Raw genomic sequence first — 21,601 nt, 5'->3', positions numbered from 1 at the left:
GCTCTTTCTGTTCTCCATCCCCCGAGACCCGCCACCAGCACGCATACAATGGGGTAGGGACCTGGGCGAGGAAATTGATGACGAGAGATGGACAGAGATGTGTAGACGGGCCAATCGATCCACATCCTCCCTCCAATATCGCCATCAGGCCCTCAAGATATTACATAGATGGCACTACCCCCCGCAAAGAATAGCCAAAATGCGTCCAGGATATGACCCACACTGTTGGAAATGTAGGACAGAGAGAGGTGACTATATCCACATGTGGTGGGGATGCCCAGTGGTCCAGAAATACTGGGACAAGGTGCGGACCTGGATCAAAGGGGTAGATGGGATAGAACGAGTATCCTGCCCGTGGCTCTTCCTCTTCGGGATTAGTAACGAAGAGGACCGGGGTAACACTCATGATCACATGCTCCAGGTGATGCTGGTAGCAGCTAGATGCTGTCTAGCGCAGAAATGGAAACACCCGAGAATGCCAGGGGAAAAAACCTGGGTGACCAAAGTAAGGGCCATCTACGACATGGAGTTCCTCACACACCTGCTCGATGAGTCTAAGTCCAGTATCGAGGAAATTTGGCTCCCCTTCTTTGATAAGTACGGCCGAGTGGTCTAGGTCCTGAAGACTGAGCTGAGGGATTCCCCTCCTCCCCACGGATGTGGGACCATGGGCCAAGGACCCGGCTGAGAACTGAACTCGTTTGGCCCATATGACTTTGGCGTGCCACACGCATATTGTATTGACGCCTCCATCATTAAGAGAGCCCGTTGTGCAAGTGTTTATCAAGGCTATGTAAGCGCGAACTGAAGGGGGGTGGGGGGAGGGAGAGGGAGGGGGGGGGCATGGGGTGTGTTTCGTCTGGTTTTCTCTTTATGTTAACTCACATTAATAAATGCAATGCAAGAATGTAACCTCGTTATGCACCAAGGAAACTTAATAAAATTGATTTTCAAAAAAAGATACAGGAGCAGCCCTCTTTGAATGAGTATTGCTTGGGTGGCTGGACTATCGTTGAGTGGTAGAACCACCATTAAGACATAGAAGCAAACTTCCTTGAATGAGTCTTGCTTCGGTGGCTGGACCGTCGTTGAGTGGCAGAACCACCATTAAGAGAAAGGAGCAACCCTCCATGAATGAATCTTGCTTAGGTGGCTGGGCCGTCATTGAGTGGCAGAACCATAATTAAGAGACAGGAGCAACCCTCCTTGAATTAGTCTTGCTTAGGTGGCTGGATAGTCATTGAGTGGCAGAACCACCATTAAGAGACAGGAGCAACCCTCCTTAAATGAGCCTTGCTTAGGTGACCTACCTGTCATTGAGTGGCAAAACCACAATTACGAGACAGGAACAGCCCTCCTTGAATGAGTCTTGATTAGGTGGCCTAGCCGTCATTGAGTGGCAGAACAATCATTAAGAGACAGGAGCAGCCCTCTTTGAATTAGTCTTGCTTAGGTGGCTGGATAGTCATTGAGTGGCAGAACCACCATTAAGAGACAGGAGCAACCCTCCTTGAATGAGTCTTGCTTGGGTGGCTGGACCATTGTTGAGTGGCAGAACCACCATTAAGAGACAGGAGCAACTGTCCTTGAATGAGTCTTGCTTAGTGGCTGGACCGTCGTTCAGTGGTAGAACCACCATTAAGACATAGAAGCAAACTTCCTTGAATGAGTCTTGCTTCGGTGGCTGGACCGTCGTTGAGTGGCAGAACCACCATTAAGAGAAAGGAGCAACCCTCCATGAATGAATCTTGCTTAGGTGGCTGGACCGTCATTGAGTGGTAGAACCATAATTAAGAGACAGGAGCAACCCTCCTTGAATTAGTCTTGCTTAGGTGGCTGGATAGTCATTGAGTGGCAGAACCGCCATTAAGAGACAAGAGCAACCCTCCTTGAATGATTCTTGCTTGGGTGGCTGGACCGTCGTTGAGTGGCAGAACCACCATTAAGAGACAGGGGCAACCCTCTTTAAATGAGCCTTGCTTAGGTGACCTACCTGTCATTGAGTTACAAAACCACAATTACGAGACAGGAACAGCCCTCCTTGAATGAGTCTTGATTAGGTGGCCTAGCCGTCATTGAGTGGCAGAACAATCATTAAGATACAGGAGCAGCCCTCTTTGAATGAGTATTGCTTGGGTGGCTGGACTATCGTTGAGTGGTAGAACCACTATTAAGACATAGAAGCAAACTTCCTTGAATGAGTCTTGCTTCGGTGGCTGGACCGTCGTTGAGTGGCAGAAACAACATTAAGAGAAAGGAGCAACCCTCCATGAATGAATCTTGCTTAGGTGGCTGGATAGTCATTGAGTGGCAGAACCACCATTAAGAGACAGGAGCAACCCTCCTTGAATGAGTCTTGCTTGGGTGGCTGGACCATTGTTGAGTGGCAGAACCACCATTAAGAGACAGGAGCAACCCTCCTTGAATGAGTCTTGCTTAGTGGCTGGACCCTCGTTCAGTGGTAGAACCGCCATTAAGACATAGAAGCAAACTTCCTTGAATGAGTCTTGCTTCGGTGGCTGGACCGTCGTTGAGTGGCAGAACCACCATTAAGAAAAAGGAGCAACCCTCCATGAATGAATCTTGCTTAGGTGGCTGGACCGTCATTGAGTGGCAGGACCATAATTAAGAGACAGGAGCAACCCTCCTTGAATTAGTCTTGCTTAGGTGGCTGGATAGTCATTGAGTGGCAGAACCACCATTAAGAGACAGGGGCAACCCTCTTTAAATGAGCCTTGCTTGGGTGGCCTACCTGTCATTGAGTTACAAAACCACAATTACGAGACAGGAACAGCCCTCCTTGAATGAGTCTTGATTAGGTGGCCTAGCCGTCATTGAGTGGCAGAACAATCATTAAGATACAGGAGCAGCCCTCTTTGAATGAGTATTGCTTTGGTGGCTGGACTATCGTTGAGTGGTAGAACCACTATTAAGACATAGAAGCAAACTTCCTTGAATGAGTCTTGCTTCGGTGGCTGGACCGTCGTTGAGTGGCAGAAACACCATTAAGAGAAAGGAGCAACCCTCCATGAATGAATCTTGCTTAGGTGGCTGGACCGTCATTGAGTGGCAGAACCATAATTAAGAGACAGGAGCAACCCTCCTTGAATTAGTCTTGCTTAGGTGGCTGGATAGTCATTGAGTGGCAGAACCACCATTAAGAGACAGGAGCAACCCTCCTTAAATGAGCCTTGCTTAGGTGGCCTACCTGTTATTGAGTGGCAAAACCACAATTACGAGACCGGAACAGCCCTCCTTGAATGAGTCTTGATTAGGTGGCCTAGCCGTCATTGAGTGGCAGAACAATCATTAAGAGACAGGAGCAGCCCTCTTTGAATGAGTATTGCTTGGGTGGCTGGACTGTCGTTGAGTGGCAGCACCACCATTAAGAGACAGGAGCAACCCTCCTTAAATGAGCGTTGCTTAGGTGACCTACCCATCATTGAGTGGCAAAACCACAATTACGAGACAGGAACAGCCCTCCTTGAATAAGTCTTGATTAGGTGGCTGGAACGTCATTGAGTGGCAGAACCATAATTAAGAGACAGGAGCAACCCTCCTTGAATTAGTCTTGCTTAGCTGGCTGGACTGTAGTTGAGTGGCAGAACCACCATTAAGAGACAGGAGCAACCCTCCTTGAATGAGTCTTGCTTGGGTGGCTGGACCGTTGTTGAGTGGCAGAACCACCATTAAGAGACAGGAGCAACCCTCCTTAAATGAGCCTTGCTTAGGTGACCTACCCGTCATTGAGTGGCAAAACCACAATTAAGAGACAGGAACAGCCCTCGTTCAATGAGTTTTGATTAGGAGGCCTACCCGTCATTGAGTGTCAATCATTAAGAGACAGGAGCAGCCCACCTTGAATGAGTCTTGCTTGGGTGGCTGGACCATTGTTAAGTGGCAGAACCACCATTAAGAGACAGGAGCAACCATCCTTGAATGAGTCTTGCTTGGGTAGCTGAACTGTTGTTGAGTGTCCGAACCATCATTAAGTGACAGCAACACTCGCATTTATGAGCCTTGCTTGGTGGATTAACCGTTGTTCAGTGAGTGACAGAACCATCATTAAGTTCTGGGAAAAACCCTCCCAGAATGAGCCTTGCTTAACTTACAGAACCGCTATTGAGGTACAGAAACACCATTAAGAGACAGGAGCAACCCTCCATGAATGAGTCTTGGTTAGTGGCTGGACCGTCGTTCAGTGGTAGAACCACCATTAAGAGATAGAAGCAACCTTCCTTGAATGAGTCTTGCTTCGGTGGCTGGACCGTCGTTGAGTGGCAGAACCACCATTAAGCGAAAGAAGCAATCCTCCATGAATGAGTCTTGCTTAGGTGGCTGGACCGTCATTGAGTGGCAGAACCATAATTAAGAGAAAGGAGCAACCCTCCTTGATTGAGTCTTGCTTGGGTGACTGACCCGTCGTTCATTGGCAGAACCACCATTAAGAGACACGAGCAACCCTCCGTGAATGAGTCTTTCTTAGGTGGCTGGACCATCGTTGAGTAAGAGAACCATCATTAAGTAACGGGAACAACCCTCCTAGAATGAGTCTTGCTTAGGTGGATTAACAGTCATTGAGTGGCAGAACCACCATTTAGAGACATGAGCAACCCTCCTTGAATAAGTCTTGCTTACGTAGCTGAACTGTTGTTGAGTGACCGAACCATCATTAAGTGACAGCAACAACCCGCATTTAACGAGCCTTGTTTAGGTGGATTTACTGTTGTTCAGTGAGTGACAGAACCATCATTAAGAGACAGGAACAACCCTTCCAGAATGAGCCTTGCTTAGCTGACAGAACCTCTGTTGAGTGACAGAACCACCATTAAGAGACAGGAGCAACCCTACTTGAATGAGCCTTGCTTAGGTGGCTGGACCATCATTGAGTGGCAGAACAATCATCAAGAGACAGGAGCAGCCCTCCTTGAATGAGTCTTGCTTAGGTGACCTATCTGTCATTGAGTGGCAGAACCACCATTAAGAGACAGGAGCAACCCTCCTTGAATGAGTCTTGCTTGGGTAGCTGAACTATTGTTGAGTGACCGAACCATCATTAAGTGACAGCAACAACTCGCATTTAATGAGCCTTGCTTGGTAGATTAACCGTTGTTCAGTGAGTGACAGAACCATCATTAAGAGACAGGAGCAACCATCAGTGAATGAGTCTGCTTAGGTGGCAGATGCATCATTAAGTTCTGGGAACAACCCTCCCAGAATGAGCCTTGCTTAGGTGGCTGGACCGTCGTTCAGTGGTAGAACCACCATTAAGAGATAGAAGCAACCTTCCTTGAATGAGTCTTGCTTCGGTGGCCGACCGTCGTTGAGTGGCAGAACCACCATTAAGAGAAAGGAGCAACCCTCCTTGAATTAATCTTGCTTAGGTGGCTGCGCCATCGTTGAGTGACAGAACCATCATTAATTAACGGGAACAACCCTCCTAGACTAAGTGTTGCTTAGGTGGATTAACCGTCATTGAGTGGCAGGACCATCATTAAGAGACAGGAGGAACCCTCCTTGAATAAGTCTTGCTTAGGTGGCTGGACTGTTGTTGAGTGACCAAACCATCATTAAGTGACAGCAACAACCCACATTTAACGAGCCTTGCTTAGGTGGATTTACCATTGTTCAGTGCGTGACAGAACCATCATTAAGAGACAGGAACAACCCTCCAAGAATGAGCCTTGCTTAGCTGACAGAACCACTGTTGAGTGACAGAACCACCATTAAGAGACAGGAGCAACCCTCAATGAACGAGTCTTGCTTAGGTGGCTGGACCATCATTGAGTGACAGAACCATCATTAAGTAACAGGAACAACCCTCCTAGAATGAGCCTTGCTTAGGTGGATTAACCGTCATTGAGTGGCAGAACCACCATTAACAGACAGGAACAAGCCTCCTTGAAAGAGCCTTGCTTAGGTGGCTAAACTATTGTTGAGGGACAGACCCACCATTAAGAGACATGAACAACCTTAATTTAATGATCCTTTCTGAGTGGCTGGACCGTCGTTGAATGGAAGAACCATTATTAAGTGGCAGTAAAAACTCTCCTTGAATAAGCCTTGCTTAGTTGACAGAACCATCACTGAGAGACAGAACCATCATTATGTGATAGGAACAATACTTCTTGAATGAGCCTTGCTTAGATGGTTGAACTGTCGCTGAGTGACAGAACATCATTAAGTGACGGGAACAAGGAGCCTTGCTAAGGTTTTTTAACCGACATTGAGTGACCGAGCCATCATTAAGTGAAGGGAGGAACCTTCATTGTATGAGGCTTGCTTATATGGCTGAACCATCTTTAGGTGACAGAACCATCTTTAAGTGACAGGTACAACCCTCCTTGAATGAGCCGTGCCTTAGGTGGCTTAACCATTGTTGAGTGGCAGAACTATCATTAAGGGATGGAAGGAACCACCACTGAATGAGTCTTTCTTCGATAGGTCAACCTTTGTTGAGAGGTGGAACCATCATAAAGTGATGGGAACAACCCAACTGAACTGTCGTTGGATGACATTGCCATGATTACGTAATGGGAACAACCCTCCTAGAATGAGCCTTGCTTAGCTGACAGAACCATTGCTGAGTGACAGAACCATCATTGAGTGACGGGTACAACCCTCTTTGAATGGGACTTTCTTAAGTAGCTGAGCTGTTGTTCAGTGACCGAACCATCATTAAGTGACAGGGACAGCCATCACTGAATGAGCCTTGCCGAGTGGTTGGACCGGCATTGAATGGAAGAACCATCATTAAGTGATCGGAACAACTCTCCTTGAATGAGCCTTGCTTAAATGGCTGAACCTCTATTGAGTGACAGAACCATCATTAAGGGACAGGAACATCCCTCTTTGAATGAACCTTGCTAAGGTGGCTTAACCGTCATTGAGTGACAGAACCATCATTAAGTGACGGGAGGAACCGTCATTGAATGAGCCTTGCTTAGGTGGCTGAATCATCGTTGGGTTGCAGAACCATCTTTAAGTGACGGGAACAGCACTCTTTGAATGAGCCTTGCATTAGGTGGCTTAACCATCATTGAGTGACAGAACCATCATTGAGCGACGGAAACAACCCTCCTTGAATGAGCCTTGCTTAAGTGGCTGAATCAACGTCGAGTGGCAGAACCATCATTAAGCAACAGAGGAAATATGGACTAACGTGTGTAAGGAACTCATTCTGGCAACAGTAAAGACAGACACAAATGATAACAGTTCAAGGGTGTTTGTTAAACTGTATATGCGGGTTGGAAAAATGCCTAATCTAAACCTAAAACCAAGATGGGAGCAAGCTACAACCATCAAATAATAATAAAGCAGTCCTAGTGGAGTCTTGTCAAATAAAAGGGCCTATACTAAGAAAAACCTATTGCCAATCCTTACGCTAAATACAAAAAAAGAGTGTGGGATAATGTTCATAAGAACGAAAGAAGTGTTCATAAATAATAAGTCGGGATGTGGTAGTCGGGGTCTCCCTTCCCCCTTTGTTTTGAGCACGGAACAAGGTGGGATTCCGGAGCACAGCATACGCTCAAGCTTTCCCAGCATGAGCTAACAGTTTCGCTCTTAGCTATCAGGGCCTTTGGTGGTTAAGTCTCTTTTCTTCAAAAAGTCTCTTGCCTCTGAGGGTCTGATGTGTTCCAAAATAATAAACAAAAGTTCCTTTCTGTTTGCACGTTGGGTGATGCCTTTTTACCCCTGGATTCCCCTCTTCTGGGCAGAGACCCTTCTCGAATGTTTGCCTCCCTCTGTTGGGTTCACTATGGCTTTCAACACAATCTCATCTGCGACATTCACAAATCTTAATGTCTTTTTAAACAGTTCACTGTGGACATGCCTCTGCCGGGGTTCACTCTTGTCAACACACTATTTATCTGGACTTTTGGCTTTTCACCCTCTTTATCGGCATCCTTCCGTTGGGTAAACTCTTGCCAAATTTGTCATTCACACAATTCCTTGAACAGTTCTTATGATGCAGAATTCACTTCGCTTAGCGTCACGAACATCTGCCGGTCAAAGTCTTTCAACTGTATAGAGAATTTTACTAGACCCCTGTATGAACACTTTGACCCCTTTCTCGCCTTTCAAAAGTCCTTTTGATAACTGTAGGTTCAATAATAGAGTAATTGCCCAGAGTTTCCCGAGTGAGCACCTACGTGGTGCCTGGCTCCTCTACAGCTAGTTTTCCCCTTTCATCTCAACCGTTCTTTGTACTTTCTTCAATTAGCCGCTTGCTACTTTTGTTCAACACAGTTCGGTTTCTTATCGGTTCTCCCCTCGACTCACCAGCTGTGATGAACCACCTGGCTTTGCTTGTCTCTGGAGTCAGGGCCGGTACCACAGTGGCAAGCATCTCTCCCCAGCTTGGTTATCAGCGGAGGAGGGCCGCGTGTACCGTTGAAATCTGCTGCAACATACGCTGGCTATTGTTTGCGGTCTTAGGATTCCTTCGATGGAGGTTTCACGGGCCTGGCTCGGAAAGGACAAGGTCGCTTCTCTCATTGTCACCCTCTCGTTCGCGCCATTTTTCTCCTCCTCTTGAACTGCCATGCTGAGTTAGCTCTCATGTCGTGCGGTGTGCCTTGCTCATATTGTGCTCTTGTGCTCCACCTTTTATCCCTGTGAGGAAGGGAAAGGGCAATCAGGTGTGTGTGATTCTGGTCAATTGCCTGACTTTGCCTGACCCTTGTGGTGGGACAAGTCAGGAAAACGTCTCTGGTGTTTGTCCGTCGTCATTCGTGGTGTGCAAAAGTGTTTGTGTCGGAAAAAGGTTTGGGGTGAGGGGTAGAGTGTTTGAGTATCCTACGGGGTAGGATAGAGAAAAGGTGTTATAAGAAGGGGGATACCACGTCTCACCCGTCGGTGTCCCACTTCCACCCCCTGTGGACCCCCCATCCAGGTGATCCTGCCGCCCTGGTCCATCCCCAGGAACTGGATCCAACAGCGATGGCCGTGTCCTGGCCACCTGGATAACAAATCCCCAGGGACTAGTCAGGGAGACACCTTCAGGTTTCTCACATGTATCATCTTTGAGTTACAGTGCCATTCTTGAGTAATAAACGTTTGGGGGTCACCAAGCATATCGAGTACTGTGCACCCTTTTTGCATAATAAAATGCTACTAAGAGGTGTATACAAAAGAACTAAAGACACTATCCAAACATTGTAAGGCACACAAACAAGACAGGGGACCTCTGGAATCATTCAATGGAATCTCTAACATCAGGGGCACTCCCTTTGCAAACCTATAATATTAACAAAGCTGACCGCCTTGTTTAAAGTGTAACCAGGGGCACTGCTTCTTTTTAGCGAGGGAGCGACTGGACAAAACATGCATTTAATTGACCATTACCCTATGTTGAGAAATCTAGTTCCACCACACACACAAAGTCCTATAACTGGGTGACTGTGACATCCAGGGGTAACACAGCTGTCCTTAAGCGACTCAGCCACCAGTGGGAAACAGAGCTGTCCCTGATCGGCTGAGCCATTGCTGCATAAAGAGAAAAGTCTTCCTTGGGTGTCTGAGCCATCATTGGATAACAGAGCCATGCTTGAGTGGCTGATCCAAACTTGGCTAACAGAGCTGTCCTTGAGTGAAAGAGCTAGGGGTGCAACATTTCCCAAAATGTTGCATTCATGAAAAAATACTTCTTTTTTGAGCCCTCCTCTTACAAATGTAAAATCACTTTGCTTTGCTGGTTTAAGACCATAAAATACCTTATGTATAACTTGGTTTGCTTATAAACAGAAAGAACGTCCACAAGCAAAAGAGGCGATGGCTTATTATTCCTTCTCTTGTGATAATCCCTCCCATCAGGAGGCATAAATTATGTGTATAAGATAAAGAATGGTTGTATGCTGACAGACAGCGCTATGAACATGGACATTAGTCCATTAAAAAAGTCTTTCTGAATGATGCGTCTTCAAAAAAAGTTTCAGGTGTGCACTGTAGGTTTTTAATACGAAGAACACAGCCGACACGTGTTTCGCCTATGGTCGTCCTCAAGGCAACTTGTTCCATTGAGTGGTTTCCCTGGTGATAATGTCTGCCGAGTGCTCTTCCTTAATAACTAGAGAGTCACCACAATTCTCTGCGGTCACCAAACCAAATTCAAATCTATTTTCGTCGCATAGATCTAAGATTCCCCCAATAGGCAAAAGAAAATTTCAATCCTGTGTGGTTCATCCTTTGGTTCAAATTGTATCAGATATACTGGTTCCCAATCATTCTTCTTAAATACGGTGTTGGCGAATTAGAATAATCCACTCTTGATTGGTTTATAGGTCCCAGGAGACTTTTTTTAATGGACTAATGTCCATGGTCATAGCGGCTGTCTGTCAGCATACAACCATTCTTTATTTTGTACACTTTTGAGAGGATTGGGGGTACCTCCTTATGCTGTTACTGCAGCAAGTGACCAATAGCTGAAATGTTTGGAGACCAGCAGAGATAATACTAGGTTACACCCCACATCCAACTCATTGGCACACATTATGTACTTGTTCTTGGGTGGTCGGAAAGGTAAAGAGCTGCTACTAGAGACTTTTGGGAAGGTATTTCCATTACATTCTTATTAGAAAACAATTTTGTGGAGTAAAGGATGGCAATAAACATTTATTTATCATTTTGGGCTTGACATTTAAGGGCACTGAGGACAATTTACCTCTGATGAACAATATATTGGCTGCAGGCGCGTTAGTCAACTATTTGCATGCACTCCTGTTCGCTCCCAGTCATACTTAAACACTAAACACATCAGATAAGGGTGAGACAACTCTTATGGGAGAACCACAGCTTCTGACTACACGTGTGGTGCTTTGCAATGTAGTTAGCTATTTTATTAGCAGTATTGTTTGTATTTTTCTTTTTTTAATTGCATTTGGCTAAATGAATTCAACCTTTACAAAATCAGAATGTATACAGTATCAAGAATCACTATTAAAATGTACAATTTAAACCACACGGAAAATATACATTCCTTAATAACAGTTTTTTAAAACAAGGTTTTGAAAGATTAAGGGGATAAGATTAAAGGTATTCCTTTTAAATTAGTGCTGTAATGGGAATTGTATAATATGAATTGTTTTAAGATGTGTAACGATGAATAGATGTGAATTCTTTTAAGATGTGTAATGATGATTATGTTTGATAGTATGCGAAAGGTTTATGATAAACTAAATGCATTACATTTTAAAAAAACGTATACAATTCCTTAAAATACAGAGAGAATACATTATTTCTCAATACATCAACTAATCACCATAACAAGCATAACTCCAATTCCTTAATGTATTTCACACTTAATTATGCATACTGTCATATTACTACATTTTGTCAGTATTATTATCATGAAAAGAAAAAACAGGAGAAAGCCAAACCTACCTGTTACCCCAAAGCTTATGAGCGTTCACATTTTTAATAAAACCCCATACTACAATTGCTAAGGCACAGGCATAAGACTCAGCAACTTTTGCCACAAAGATTTGTTGTCCACATATTAAATATTGTGTACAAATTGTGTAAAACATAGCATGCAGAAGAAAATTAATGCTGGACAAAATAAAAACAGATGTTTCCATGTTTCTGTTTCAGTAATATTCTTACAGTGACGACAATAACCACGATCAGGGGAAACCAGGCCTCTTTTAACTAACAGTGCTCTGGAGGGTAATAGATTAAAGTGACTCCGTAATAAGATATTCCACACCTTGGCATTAGGGAAGCAAGGTGCTGCAGAGCCCATACTTTTGTGGGTATGCAGTAATAAAATCACAGCAAAAATGTCGCCTTTACAAAAAATCGCTGCAAAAATGCTGTGGTTTGACCTGGTAAAGACGTACCCCATTATACCATTTAAAGGGAGCAGGAGTTGCGGGGGTGTCCCCTGCTCCCCATAAATGGTATAATGTGTCTGGGGGCTGCAGGGGTGTCCCCCGCATCCTTTACATGGATTGCGGCGGCAAAACCACTGCCTTTTTGCCACAATTTTTTGTGTAAACTGCCATTTTTGCTGCAATTTTAACACATGGAACCCTTTTGTGTTCTCGAGAAAGATGAGCTAGTGAGCTATACTCATGCAAATCTTCCATGGTGTTAATGGTTCTATGTGATTTTGTCGAAAATATTACATCAAATTCGATTTAATCAAGAACAAAAATGTTGTGGTAGATTTTGCCGCAAATATATGTGGAGGGAGACCCCCCGCCCGCAGCACCCCTCCCAGAACAGTCCCACATTAGTTATTTGCCTATGCCCACGTATATTAGGGCCAAAATGTATTGAAAAAAATGTGATGAATTGAGATTGGATGTCATTGCCCATGGCAAAACCTCCCTATCCCGTGGTCATCCTGATATAAGGCGGCGTTCACACAGCCAGGTCTAGTACTTAGGTCACTCTCAGAGAAACCCGAACCATGCAACAGCTCTGTAGAGTACACTGTAAGATGATTCACTGTATCATTGCTCCCCTCTTTATTAAAACAGTTAGACCCCCCATACATAGATGTATCCGGCGGCACAACCAATTTCTGGAACAACAGGAGCAGTTTCCAATTCCTTTTTTCAGATAATGATTTTAGGCCCAATTCAAACCGTGTAAGGACCATAGGCATAGAGTTTGGTAATCCAAATGCTGCCTCCAAATTAGGGCTTCCAATTTCACTCAACTACCCAGTATTGCATTATTTCCACAACTTATAGAGGTTTAGGCATTATTCTGCCTTCATACACATGTATCAAAGGGGCCACAGAGAATGTTCTCTATTTGTTTGTGATTTTGCTCAATTGACCTGCCAAGGCCATGGCTTTATTTTGCAAAAAATCCCAAATGCAATATCTCACTGGCTTTCTCAAAATAGGGAAGCCTACATAGATGACATTATCCACCTTGGGTAACTGTACGTTATTCACCGCCGAGGTAAACTTAACAGATCTTTTTGTTGTTGAAGGTTGCACGACTTTTGGTTTTTGCAGATGTATTTGCAAGCTATTTACTAGTGCAAAATCAACAAATGCCAAAAGTACCCTTTGCAGGCCAATACTGATGATCAATATTGACTTGTTTTTTGTCAAAGACAGTGCTACTAAATGACTTTGTAATTGATCTCTCATATTTGCATCAAATGTGAAGATGTCCTGTGATCACAGCAGTAGTTAAAAAATGGTTTATTTGGAAATAAAACACGGAACAGGAAAAAAAATACAAAAAAAAAAATATATATATATATACTGGCTGCAGGCATCTTTCGCAGCTGTTTGCATGTTCTCCTGTTCACTCCTGGTCAAACTTAAACCCGAAACGCATCAGATCAGGGTGAGACAACTCTTATGGGAGAAGCACTGCTTTCGCCTACACTTGTGGTGTTTTGCAAGGATGACGTGTGAAGTTAAAAAAAAAGATTAGGGAATCATACTGGAGTTTCATTTCGTGACAAATGTAAAAACAATTAATTCTCATTTCCAAATACATCTGGGATGAAGGCCTCTCCAGGCCTCGAGGGCCGGATCCATGTCGGATTTTCAGGCTACCCCTACTTAATATTCATGAGATAAATTTGCATACAATGATACTCAATGTCTGCTCATGAATATTAATGAGGGATATCCTGAAAACCCGTCTAGTTACCGGTCCTCGAGGCCTGGAGTTGGACAACCCAGCTCTAATGCAAAGCAAGAGCAGCAGGGCTTCCGGTGAGGGAAAACAAACTCTTTGATCTAGGAATTATCATGGACACAGAGAATGGAAAAGTACAGTAAAAGGAACAGAATTTTCTTCCAACTTTTCCTTTTTGTCTGGGCCCTCACATCACTTGACTGAGCCATATTTAGGCAACAGAACCTTCCTTGTGTGACTCATTGCTGAGTAACTCCCATCATTGACCAAGCTATCATTGAGCAACTGAGGATCCATGTGTGACAGAGCCAAACGCAGCCATCGTTGCCAAGGCTACCTATGCGAGTCAGAGCCCTCACTGCATTGAGTGAAGGAGCCCTCGTTTAGACCCTGGGCAACCCTTCAGTGACTGAGCCATCGTCTGATAGCAGAGCCATTTATAAGTAACTGAGCCATTCGGAATTGGCCGAGCGACACCTTTGGCGACACTAGCATTTTTGAGCCTGTGACTGAGCCTTCCTTGGGTGACAGCGTCAATCATTGGTTTGTGTTGTCATTATTGTAGGTGGCCATGTTCTTGACCTTTGTCTGTCTTCTGCTTTCTCACTCACTGGCTTACTCTCTCTCTTTTTCAGATCTGCGTGGGAGTCAGCAAAGCAGAGACGGAGACCTTCATCAGGGTGGCAAGCGGTAAGAAGAAGGGCCTGGTCCCCACAGATGCCTTGACCGAGATTTGAAGGGAAACTTGAGACAACGATTGGAAATGAAGAACCGCCCCTTTCGTCCCCTCGCCTCACGCGCCAAAAGGGGACCGAAGTCTGTCGTTTTAATTTTACCTGCACAACATAATCTGTGACCTGCTACCCTGTGCTAGGAACACCAGCTGCACTCTGCACTGCGCCAGGAGTGTTCTTTGGGGAAAGGTTGAGAGGCCAAGAGGACATTGGCGATTGCGAGGGCTGGTGAGATTTGGCGCTCCCCCCTCATGATATGGTGCCAGTCTAAGCTGATGCTTCGTTGGCAGCTTTTGTCAGTGGGATGTCACCTCTGTTGGAAATAGAGAGGCATGGACCTCTGGGTTAGAATGGATCTGCGCTGTGGCACCGCAGGAGTCTGAGGAAGACCCCCATTCAGCCATGCTGCAGAAGGGCTATGAGGAGCAGAAACTCGTTTGAAAGGTGTCTCCTTCAGGGGCTGGTCCTCTCCACACCACATGATGGGGAAGTGGAAGTGGCCTCCATCCACCAGCACAAAGCTGCTAGTTCTTGCTCTGGACACACAGCATCTTTTGATCCTTGGGCAACAGAACCGCTGCATGTGCGGACAAGCTCTTCCACCCTGTTTATGGGATCAAGGGACTTGGTTCGGCCAGCAACAGCAAGAACATTTAAAGTCAGGCCAATGGGGTCTTCCCTGGTGTGCAGAAGCGTCTGGTATCGGCAGTAGAGGCTGGCTAATTCCTCCCGGCACCATCCGGACTAAGACAAGAGAGGTGTGACGTCTTCATATAGTACAGAGCGAGTTCCCTCAGTGTATTACAAGGTTGGACTGGCATCAAGATATCTACCATGGCAAAGGTTGCCCTAGCGTGTGAAGCGGTCGGACTGGACCCTTGCCCAACCCTCTCTTATTGGAATTATGCTTTCCAGCAAGGGGCGCAGTAATGTGTGATACAGTGGGACTGGTGCTGTGACTCCCTTTTTTACTGGCACATGCCCAAACTTCCCCGAGGAAGCCCTCTGGTGGCACAGTTGCTGTATATGTTGAATTAGGCCTCTGTCATGTCTTTGCCCCTGGATCTTTGTGCATTACACATTCAGATCACTTCCAAAACCACTCTGCGTTGGCGACGGGTCTCTACTAGATGTCAGAGGCGCCGGCTGTTCAGCCACAGAAAACCCTCTCAGGGCAGTGGCCCTCTGCATATGCTGCACTCTTGGTAATCAATATTTTATCCTGTAGAAAATAAGACATGAGAAACGTGATGTCGCAGGTCAAATTCAGGCATGTGGCATGCCGCAAATTCCTTTACCGCATAAAAGAAGCATAACCCTCTGACCAACTGAAAACCCATTATGGCGCGGGTTGATGACATCATAGGGTGCCCTGCCAGGTTAACTTTTCAATCGGAACACTTGTGTGCTGTACATGTCTTAATCGTCACTAGGCAACCCCGTTGATTGTGCCATGCTGCTTTCTTATTTGTTTTGCATGGTCTCTGCACACGTGGATGAGCGCGCAGGAGCGTGACGTCGACGTGCTTACGTGCACATGCGGAAGTTGTAAACACACCCTGTCTTCCAGGAGCACTTGACTTGCCCGTCTCCAGAACAAAAGTTATTCGTTTTTGGCGAGGCTGCATTTTCTGCTCACGTTCCCCGACGTAAGTTTTTAAAATGAGGTTTTGTTTTTGCTTGAAAGGATTGTGAAACTGCCCCTCAGTCAGGGGGACAAAAATGTACTGTCCGCCAGTGATGACATCATAACACCACTGGCAATGACATTGTCAAATCCAAAATGTTGACGTCATCAACTGCGGGACGGAACATTCACAACCTGGCCATGACTCCAGACCTGGCGGGAATCTCCCAAATTGTTTGCCGAGTTTCCGCACCTTAACATTGATGCCAAATCTTTTCATAATGGGGGAAAGTACCCGCTTTTCCTAAACATGTATTAGCACTTTGAGAATGAGGGGGCATTCTGGGCTGAATGATATAGGGACGCTATTGCAAGGGTGAAGTGGGTGTTCAATGATAAATTAAATTCCAGAATTTGGCAAACGAGGACTGAATTTCATAGCTCCATCTTAAGTGGCTGTTTAATTGAAACTGAACATGCGCATTTCTCATTTATTGAAAGGACACCTAGCGGTGAGAAGCAGGAAATGACGCATTAGGAGCAGCCAAAGCCAACACTTTGCAGCAATAAGTTATTTTTCGGGGCTCGTAGCAGCCCATGCACTGTAAAATATAAGCATTTCACACATGTATACTCGAGCATGTCACCCCCACACTGCATCGCCAAGCACCATCCCGACACCGAGGGCCTGATCACAGAAGACTTTTATTGTGGCGCAATCCCATTGAAAAACGCTCTGTGAATTAGCCAATTAGCCCCCCCCCCCCCCGAGTCTTTTCTTGGCAAGAGGACCACCCCCGACCCCCTTTTGTCTTGTAAGGCCCTGCGGACCTTATGGTTTGATCTTGTGACCTCACGTTTGCTAAGCACAGAGGCTCAAGATTTAGAAGGCAGAGCTATCACTCAGATCGCATGCAAGGTGGATCACAGTAGCTACATGGGTTGGTGCACATTATTATGCTTGTGTTAAAATACATGGCTGTGTTGTTTTGTGCAGGAGGTGCTTAAATGCAAAGGAGGATATTCCACACAGTCTGTGTGATCGTTCATGTTGTAAAAAGTGTCTTTCTCGATTTTTACTTCAAAATCCCTTCTTCCTGAATAATTTCCTTTTATTTTTAATGTGGTGCTTTTGGAATCATTTCTTTTGCATAATTACATTTTGTTTTAGTTCTGTTTTTCACTCTTTAATATATGCCTCCCTTCCTGTATTTGTTTTGGGCGGGGTCTATTTCATGCTGTGTAGTTTTCATATCTTTTGTTATTCCTGCCTCTGGGAGCCTTCAACCCCTCCTTCGCCAAAAGGTTTCGCCAAAGGTTTTGAATTCAAGTCATGAAGTCATTGTGCGCACAGAGGCCTATGCTCGAGCTGCGCGTAATGCTGCGCGTAATAAATAATAATAATGAATTTAGTGAAAGGAGGTGTTTTTGGGAAAGATGTCTTTCAGAAAGGTTTTCTTCAAGCATATTTCTTCCTGAAAGGCATTTTTAGAAAGTACATTAAAGATGTGCGCAGCTACAACTATGACAAATTCGGTCTTGTTGGTCACATGACCGCTTTTCACTGAAACACCAGGCTTGCATAAACGGATATCTATGATTTCACCGAATGCACTTCACCTAAAGGAGAAATCATCGAAAATATGTTTCTTCGATTTTTTTCGTTATGCAGTGGGAGACCCCCACTTGCCCCTACCTTATCCTATCCCGTTACCCCACCCCATCTATGTTTTTAAATTTACCTACGTACCTAACCAATTCGAAGAAGAAAAAAAAGTTTGGTGATTTCCGAGTCGGTGAAATTGGATTCGATGAAATCTACGGTATCGTGCCTCAACACCTCTGCCATTAGAATACAGCGACATCCTATGAAAAATGTCGGTCTAGCTGTGTACATATCGACTCCCCTGCACTAGCGCCCTGTCTTGTCCGCCCTCAGCACCCGCCCACGTGCCTGTCCTCTTGGGTTGCTTACTGGAGCCTAGCCAGCCCTCCTAAATTCTAATCTTGGATAAATGCACACACGCATCTTAAACCTCCCCTAACATCTTTCCCATACCTGGACTTTGGTCCCTGAGGGCGTTTCTACCACAAAGTGCTTTGAGGCTGTATGAATTGGAAAAGATGCTATATAAATGACGACTACAATACAATAAAATACAATGTTAGGAGGTGGTACATTTCATATTATTATTATTAGTGATTTGTGTAGCGCTTCATGCCCGATTCCTCCAGCTTCTAAGCACTCAACCATAGAAATAGAATAAATGCTCATGTGATGTGGAACATGTCACCCAGCACAATTCATTACCACCATGCAACATAGTCTCCCTATGCACGTTAGCACAGCTGGAACAAAACAACACAGATCTGAAATTTAACACAACAATCTTAATTTGCACCACCCAGTGTATGATATGATAGGATATTTATAACGCACCTAATACCCAGGGGTTTCTAAGCGCGGACCCAGGGATCCAACCTGTGTTGCTCCGTGTCGTCTTGATTTCAAGGTGAGCACGTTGCCGCTGCACTATACTCCCGAGACATATTATCAAACCCTAGTACAACATTGTGGTATGTGAATATTATCATTGTGTGCAGCAAAGCTAGCTGTCAGGACACACTTTTGTAGTGATTTGTGGGCACGCAAGCTAGCTCCCAGGTTCCTTAGGGCACAACAGAGATTTCTCTCTGATTACTGTGGACGTGCCCCTCTGTGTATTGGGGTTCCGGGGTAAGGTGAAGAGTCTCCCCTCTTTGCAGTCCAGCCGTTTGCTCGGTCCACAACAAAATAAAGACTTTACCACCCTGGGGTCAGCACTAATTGCCTAGAAGTGCCCACCAAAAAAGTTTAATATTAGGAAATGCAGTGGAAAGATTACATTGTGTCATTGGTGGGATGGGGAGGTCTTCACGGAAGAGGGTGGGCTCAAACACAGCTGCCCCTTTACCAGGGCATGGCACTTGTTGGTGGGATGGACAGCCTCACAGAGCAGGACACACACCTCTGCCACTTTGCCAGCAGCTGGTACTCATTGGCGGGTAGAATGCATCACAGAAGCGGACAAACACCGCGCCCCTTCCAGAGTGGTTCTCTTCTATACAGAGCAGATCAAAGTGGTGGTGGTGGGGCGGGAGGCGCATCCCTATGACTCTGGGGTGGCGGAGAGCTACATATGGGGAGCATGTGTCATATACCTGTCCCACGCTGCCAGCCCAATGCACTCAAAGGCGTGGTTGGCATGGCAAGGCATGCACACATAACATTGAGGCCGACAGGTACGTTGGGGGTTGTGCGCACCCCTGCATCCCTCTGCCCACTCTACACTCATCGGTGGGCGGTAATTGAGGTACAGTACACAGTTGGACTTGCTCCCGGAACTCTACACTCATTGCCAGGTTGCTTTACATGGGGGAAGGGACACAGCAGGCAACTCTGACTGCTCATTGGTTGGCTGGGAGCACCATATTCCCTGGGTCCTAAGGGCCGCTACTGACTGTCTTCCTTCCTGCCATTCTCAACATGTCCCCTTGTGTCATTAGTTTGTCTGCTGCGGACAGCTAGTCTTTCACGTGCTGCAAAAGCGACCCCACAAGGCCGCCTGAAAACTAGTATTTGGAATTCTTAAATGAGCAATAATTGCACATGGCCTTCCGGGAGGTATGTGGTATTGTATAGTTAATGCCCGGTGCCCTGTGTGCCAGGTTTTGCATGAAGTTGTTCTGGCTGCGGGACACCAGCCTCCTGAATAAACCTTACCTACTTGTACCCACAATCTACGTCTGTGTCTCTTTCCTGGGTCGTTTTCGGTAATATGGATGCAAAGCCCTGTGCAGGTGCTCGTAGACTAAGTGTGTCGAGCATCCCTTTCGTTGCTATGCAGGTAAGTGATGAGAGCATGTCTTTTTGGAGGGCTGGGCATGTAAGTGGTGTGGGCAATGAGCTTGTACGAGGCTCATTTGTTCAGTGGTGTGTGGATATCCCTTTTCAAGTGGGTGAGTGGTTTAGTGGTGCGGACATGGGAATCTAGGTTGGTGATGTGTCTTTGATATGATATGATAGGTTATTTATAACGCGCTTCATACCCAGAGGTTTCTAAGCACGGACCAGGGGTTCGAACCTGTGGTGCTCCGTGCCATCTTGCTTCCAAAGCGAGCACGTTGCCCCTGAGCTATCCTCCAAACACTTTGGTGGGATGGGCAGGTTAGTTTGTGTGCCTGTGAACTTGTGGCACTGGGTTGGTTGGGTGCTGGCAGAGCATGTTTTCAGTCACGAGAGGGCTCGTATTGGAGGTGCCACCTTGTTGGGGTGCTGGATTGGTTGGCGGCGTGGCATGGTCCTTACAAGTCTTGGGTGTGCTGGTGTTGTGAGCAGAGAGGGTTGGCGGCTTGGCAGGTCGGTGTGTGGGTATGGGACATCAGCATGCAGAGTGCAATATGAAAGCATGAAAGCGATTTGCAATGCTTGTATGCTTTCATTTTGCACTGCAACTCATTTGCATGCCCTTGCTAGGAGTAGGAGGGACACAGAGCGGAGTTTGCATCTCCCCTTTGCTTTCCTCCTCTGTCGTCGAATGGCACCGCGTTTTAGGCTTGCGCGAGGTTTTCATGCGGGCGTAAAACCAATAGATTCCTATGGAATACGGCTCACATTTGCCCTTGCTTAGGATCAGGTGGATTTCATAGGAACCCTTTGCTAAATGCTGCCTGCAAAGCGCAATTTGCAGGCTGTCTTATTTCTTGCAAAATGGAGCATAAAAGTGAAGAGTAAAAGCGAATTTCCCTTGTTTTACTCTTCACTGTTACACTTTACCTTGCAAATGTTAAAAAATGCATGCCTGGGACCAACATCACATAATTCTAATTCTAAGCGCTTAATACCAGAGATTGGTTTCTAAGCGCGGGATCGGGTTGTCTTGCTTCCAAGACAGACGCGTTGCCCCTGAGCTATCCCCCCTCATAAGTGCTTAAATTGGCGGTCTCCTTCATGCAATGTGCACATACTTTAAAATGACCCCAACATACTTTCTTCCAACCTGTACACAGAAGAAATGTACATAGGCCATGCCGCTTGCCAGGCTGGACACACATCAGTTAATGCCATGAACGGCAGCGATACTCTAAGGAAATTGTAGAACCAATCAAAACACTTCCCAACAACAAAGCTGCTGGCCTGAGAGGTGTTCCCTCCGAATTCTACAAGGAGTTTGCGTCTTCTATTGCATCGCATGCTGGCCTTGTTCAAAGGTGTTATGGCTGCACGCAAGGAGTCCCTTCTTGCAACATAGCGATTACTTCTGACTTTCCAATAAAGATCAACACAGACCCGATAGATCACTGTATGTCGACCCATTTACCTATTCAGGATGGACTGTAAAATCTTTTCTAAGTGACTCGCTAAGAGACTTAAAAGTGGAATTACCCAACCAGTCGAACCACAACAACATGCCTTCATCGCTGGTGAGAGTACCATCAGACATGGTAGCTCCCTTCTAGCGCTCCTAGAAGCAGCAGAAATGGAGAAAGAATCCGATGTGTCATCATTCTAGTTCCAGGACATTGAGAGAAAATAATTAAAATGATCCGCCAATATTTAGTTGAATAAATTATAGTACTATTT

General features: G+C 45.7%; 1 protein-coding gene across 4 annotated transcripts in view; it reads left to right on the top strand.

The window, feature by feature from the left end:
- STAC2 (SH3 and cysteine rich domain 2) overlaps window positions 1-19,757 on the top strand; it is a 311,435-nt gene extending 291,678 nt beyond the window's left edge. For all 4 annotated transcript variants that reach the window (XM_069634715.1, XM_069634714.1, XM_069634713.1 and 1 more), the window contains one exon: window positions 14,253-19,757. In XM_069634715.1, the coding sequence (XP_069490816.1) occupies window positions 14,253-14,354 (102 nt within the window). In that variant the 3' untranslated portion in view covers window positions 14,355-19,757. The remainder of the gene's footprint in view (window positions 1-14,252) is intronic.
- Window positions 19,758-21,601: the final 1,844 nt, after the last annotated feature.

Source organism: Ambystoma mexicanum, chromosome 13, assembly GCF_040938575.1.
Source record: "Ambystoma mexicanum isolate Mex_15411 chromosome 13, UKY_AmexF1_1, whole genome shotgun sequence".
NCBI lineage: Eukaryota > Metazoa > Chordata > Amphibia > Caudata > Ambystomatidae > Ambystoma > Ambystoma mexicanum.
The sequence above is the reverse complement of the archived record's forward strand: the minus strand, read 5'-3'. Positions and strand labels throughout refer to the sequence as shown.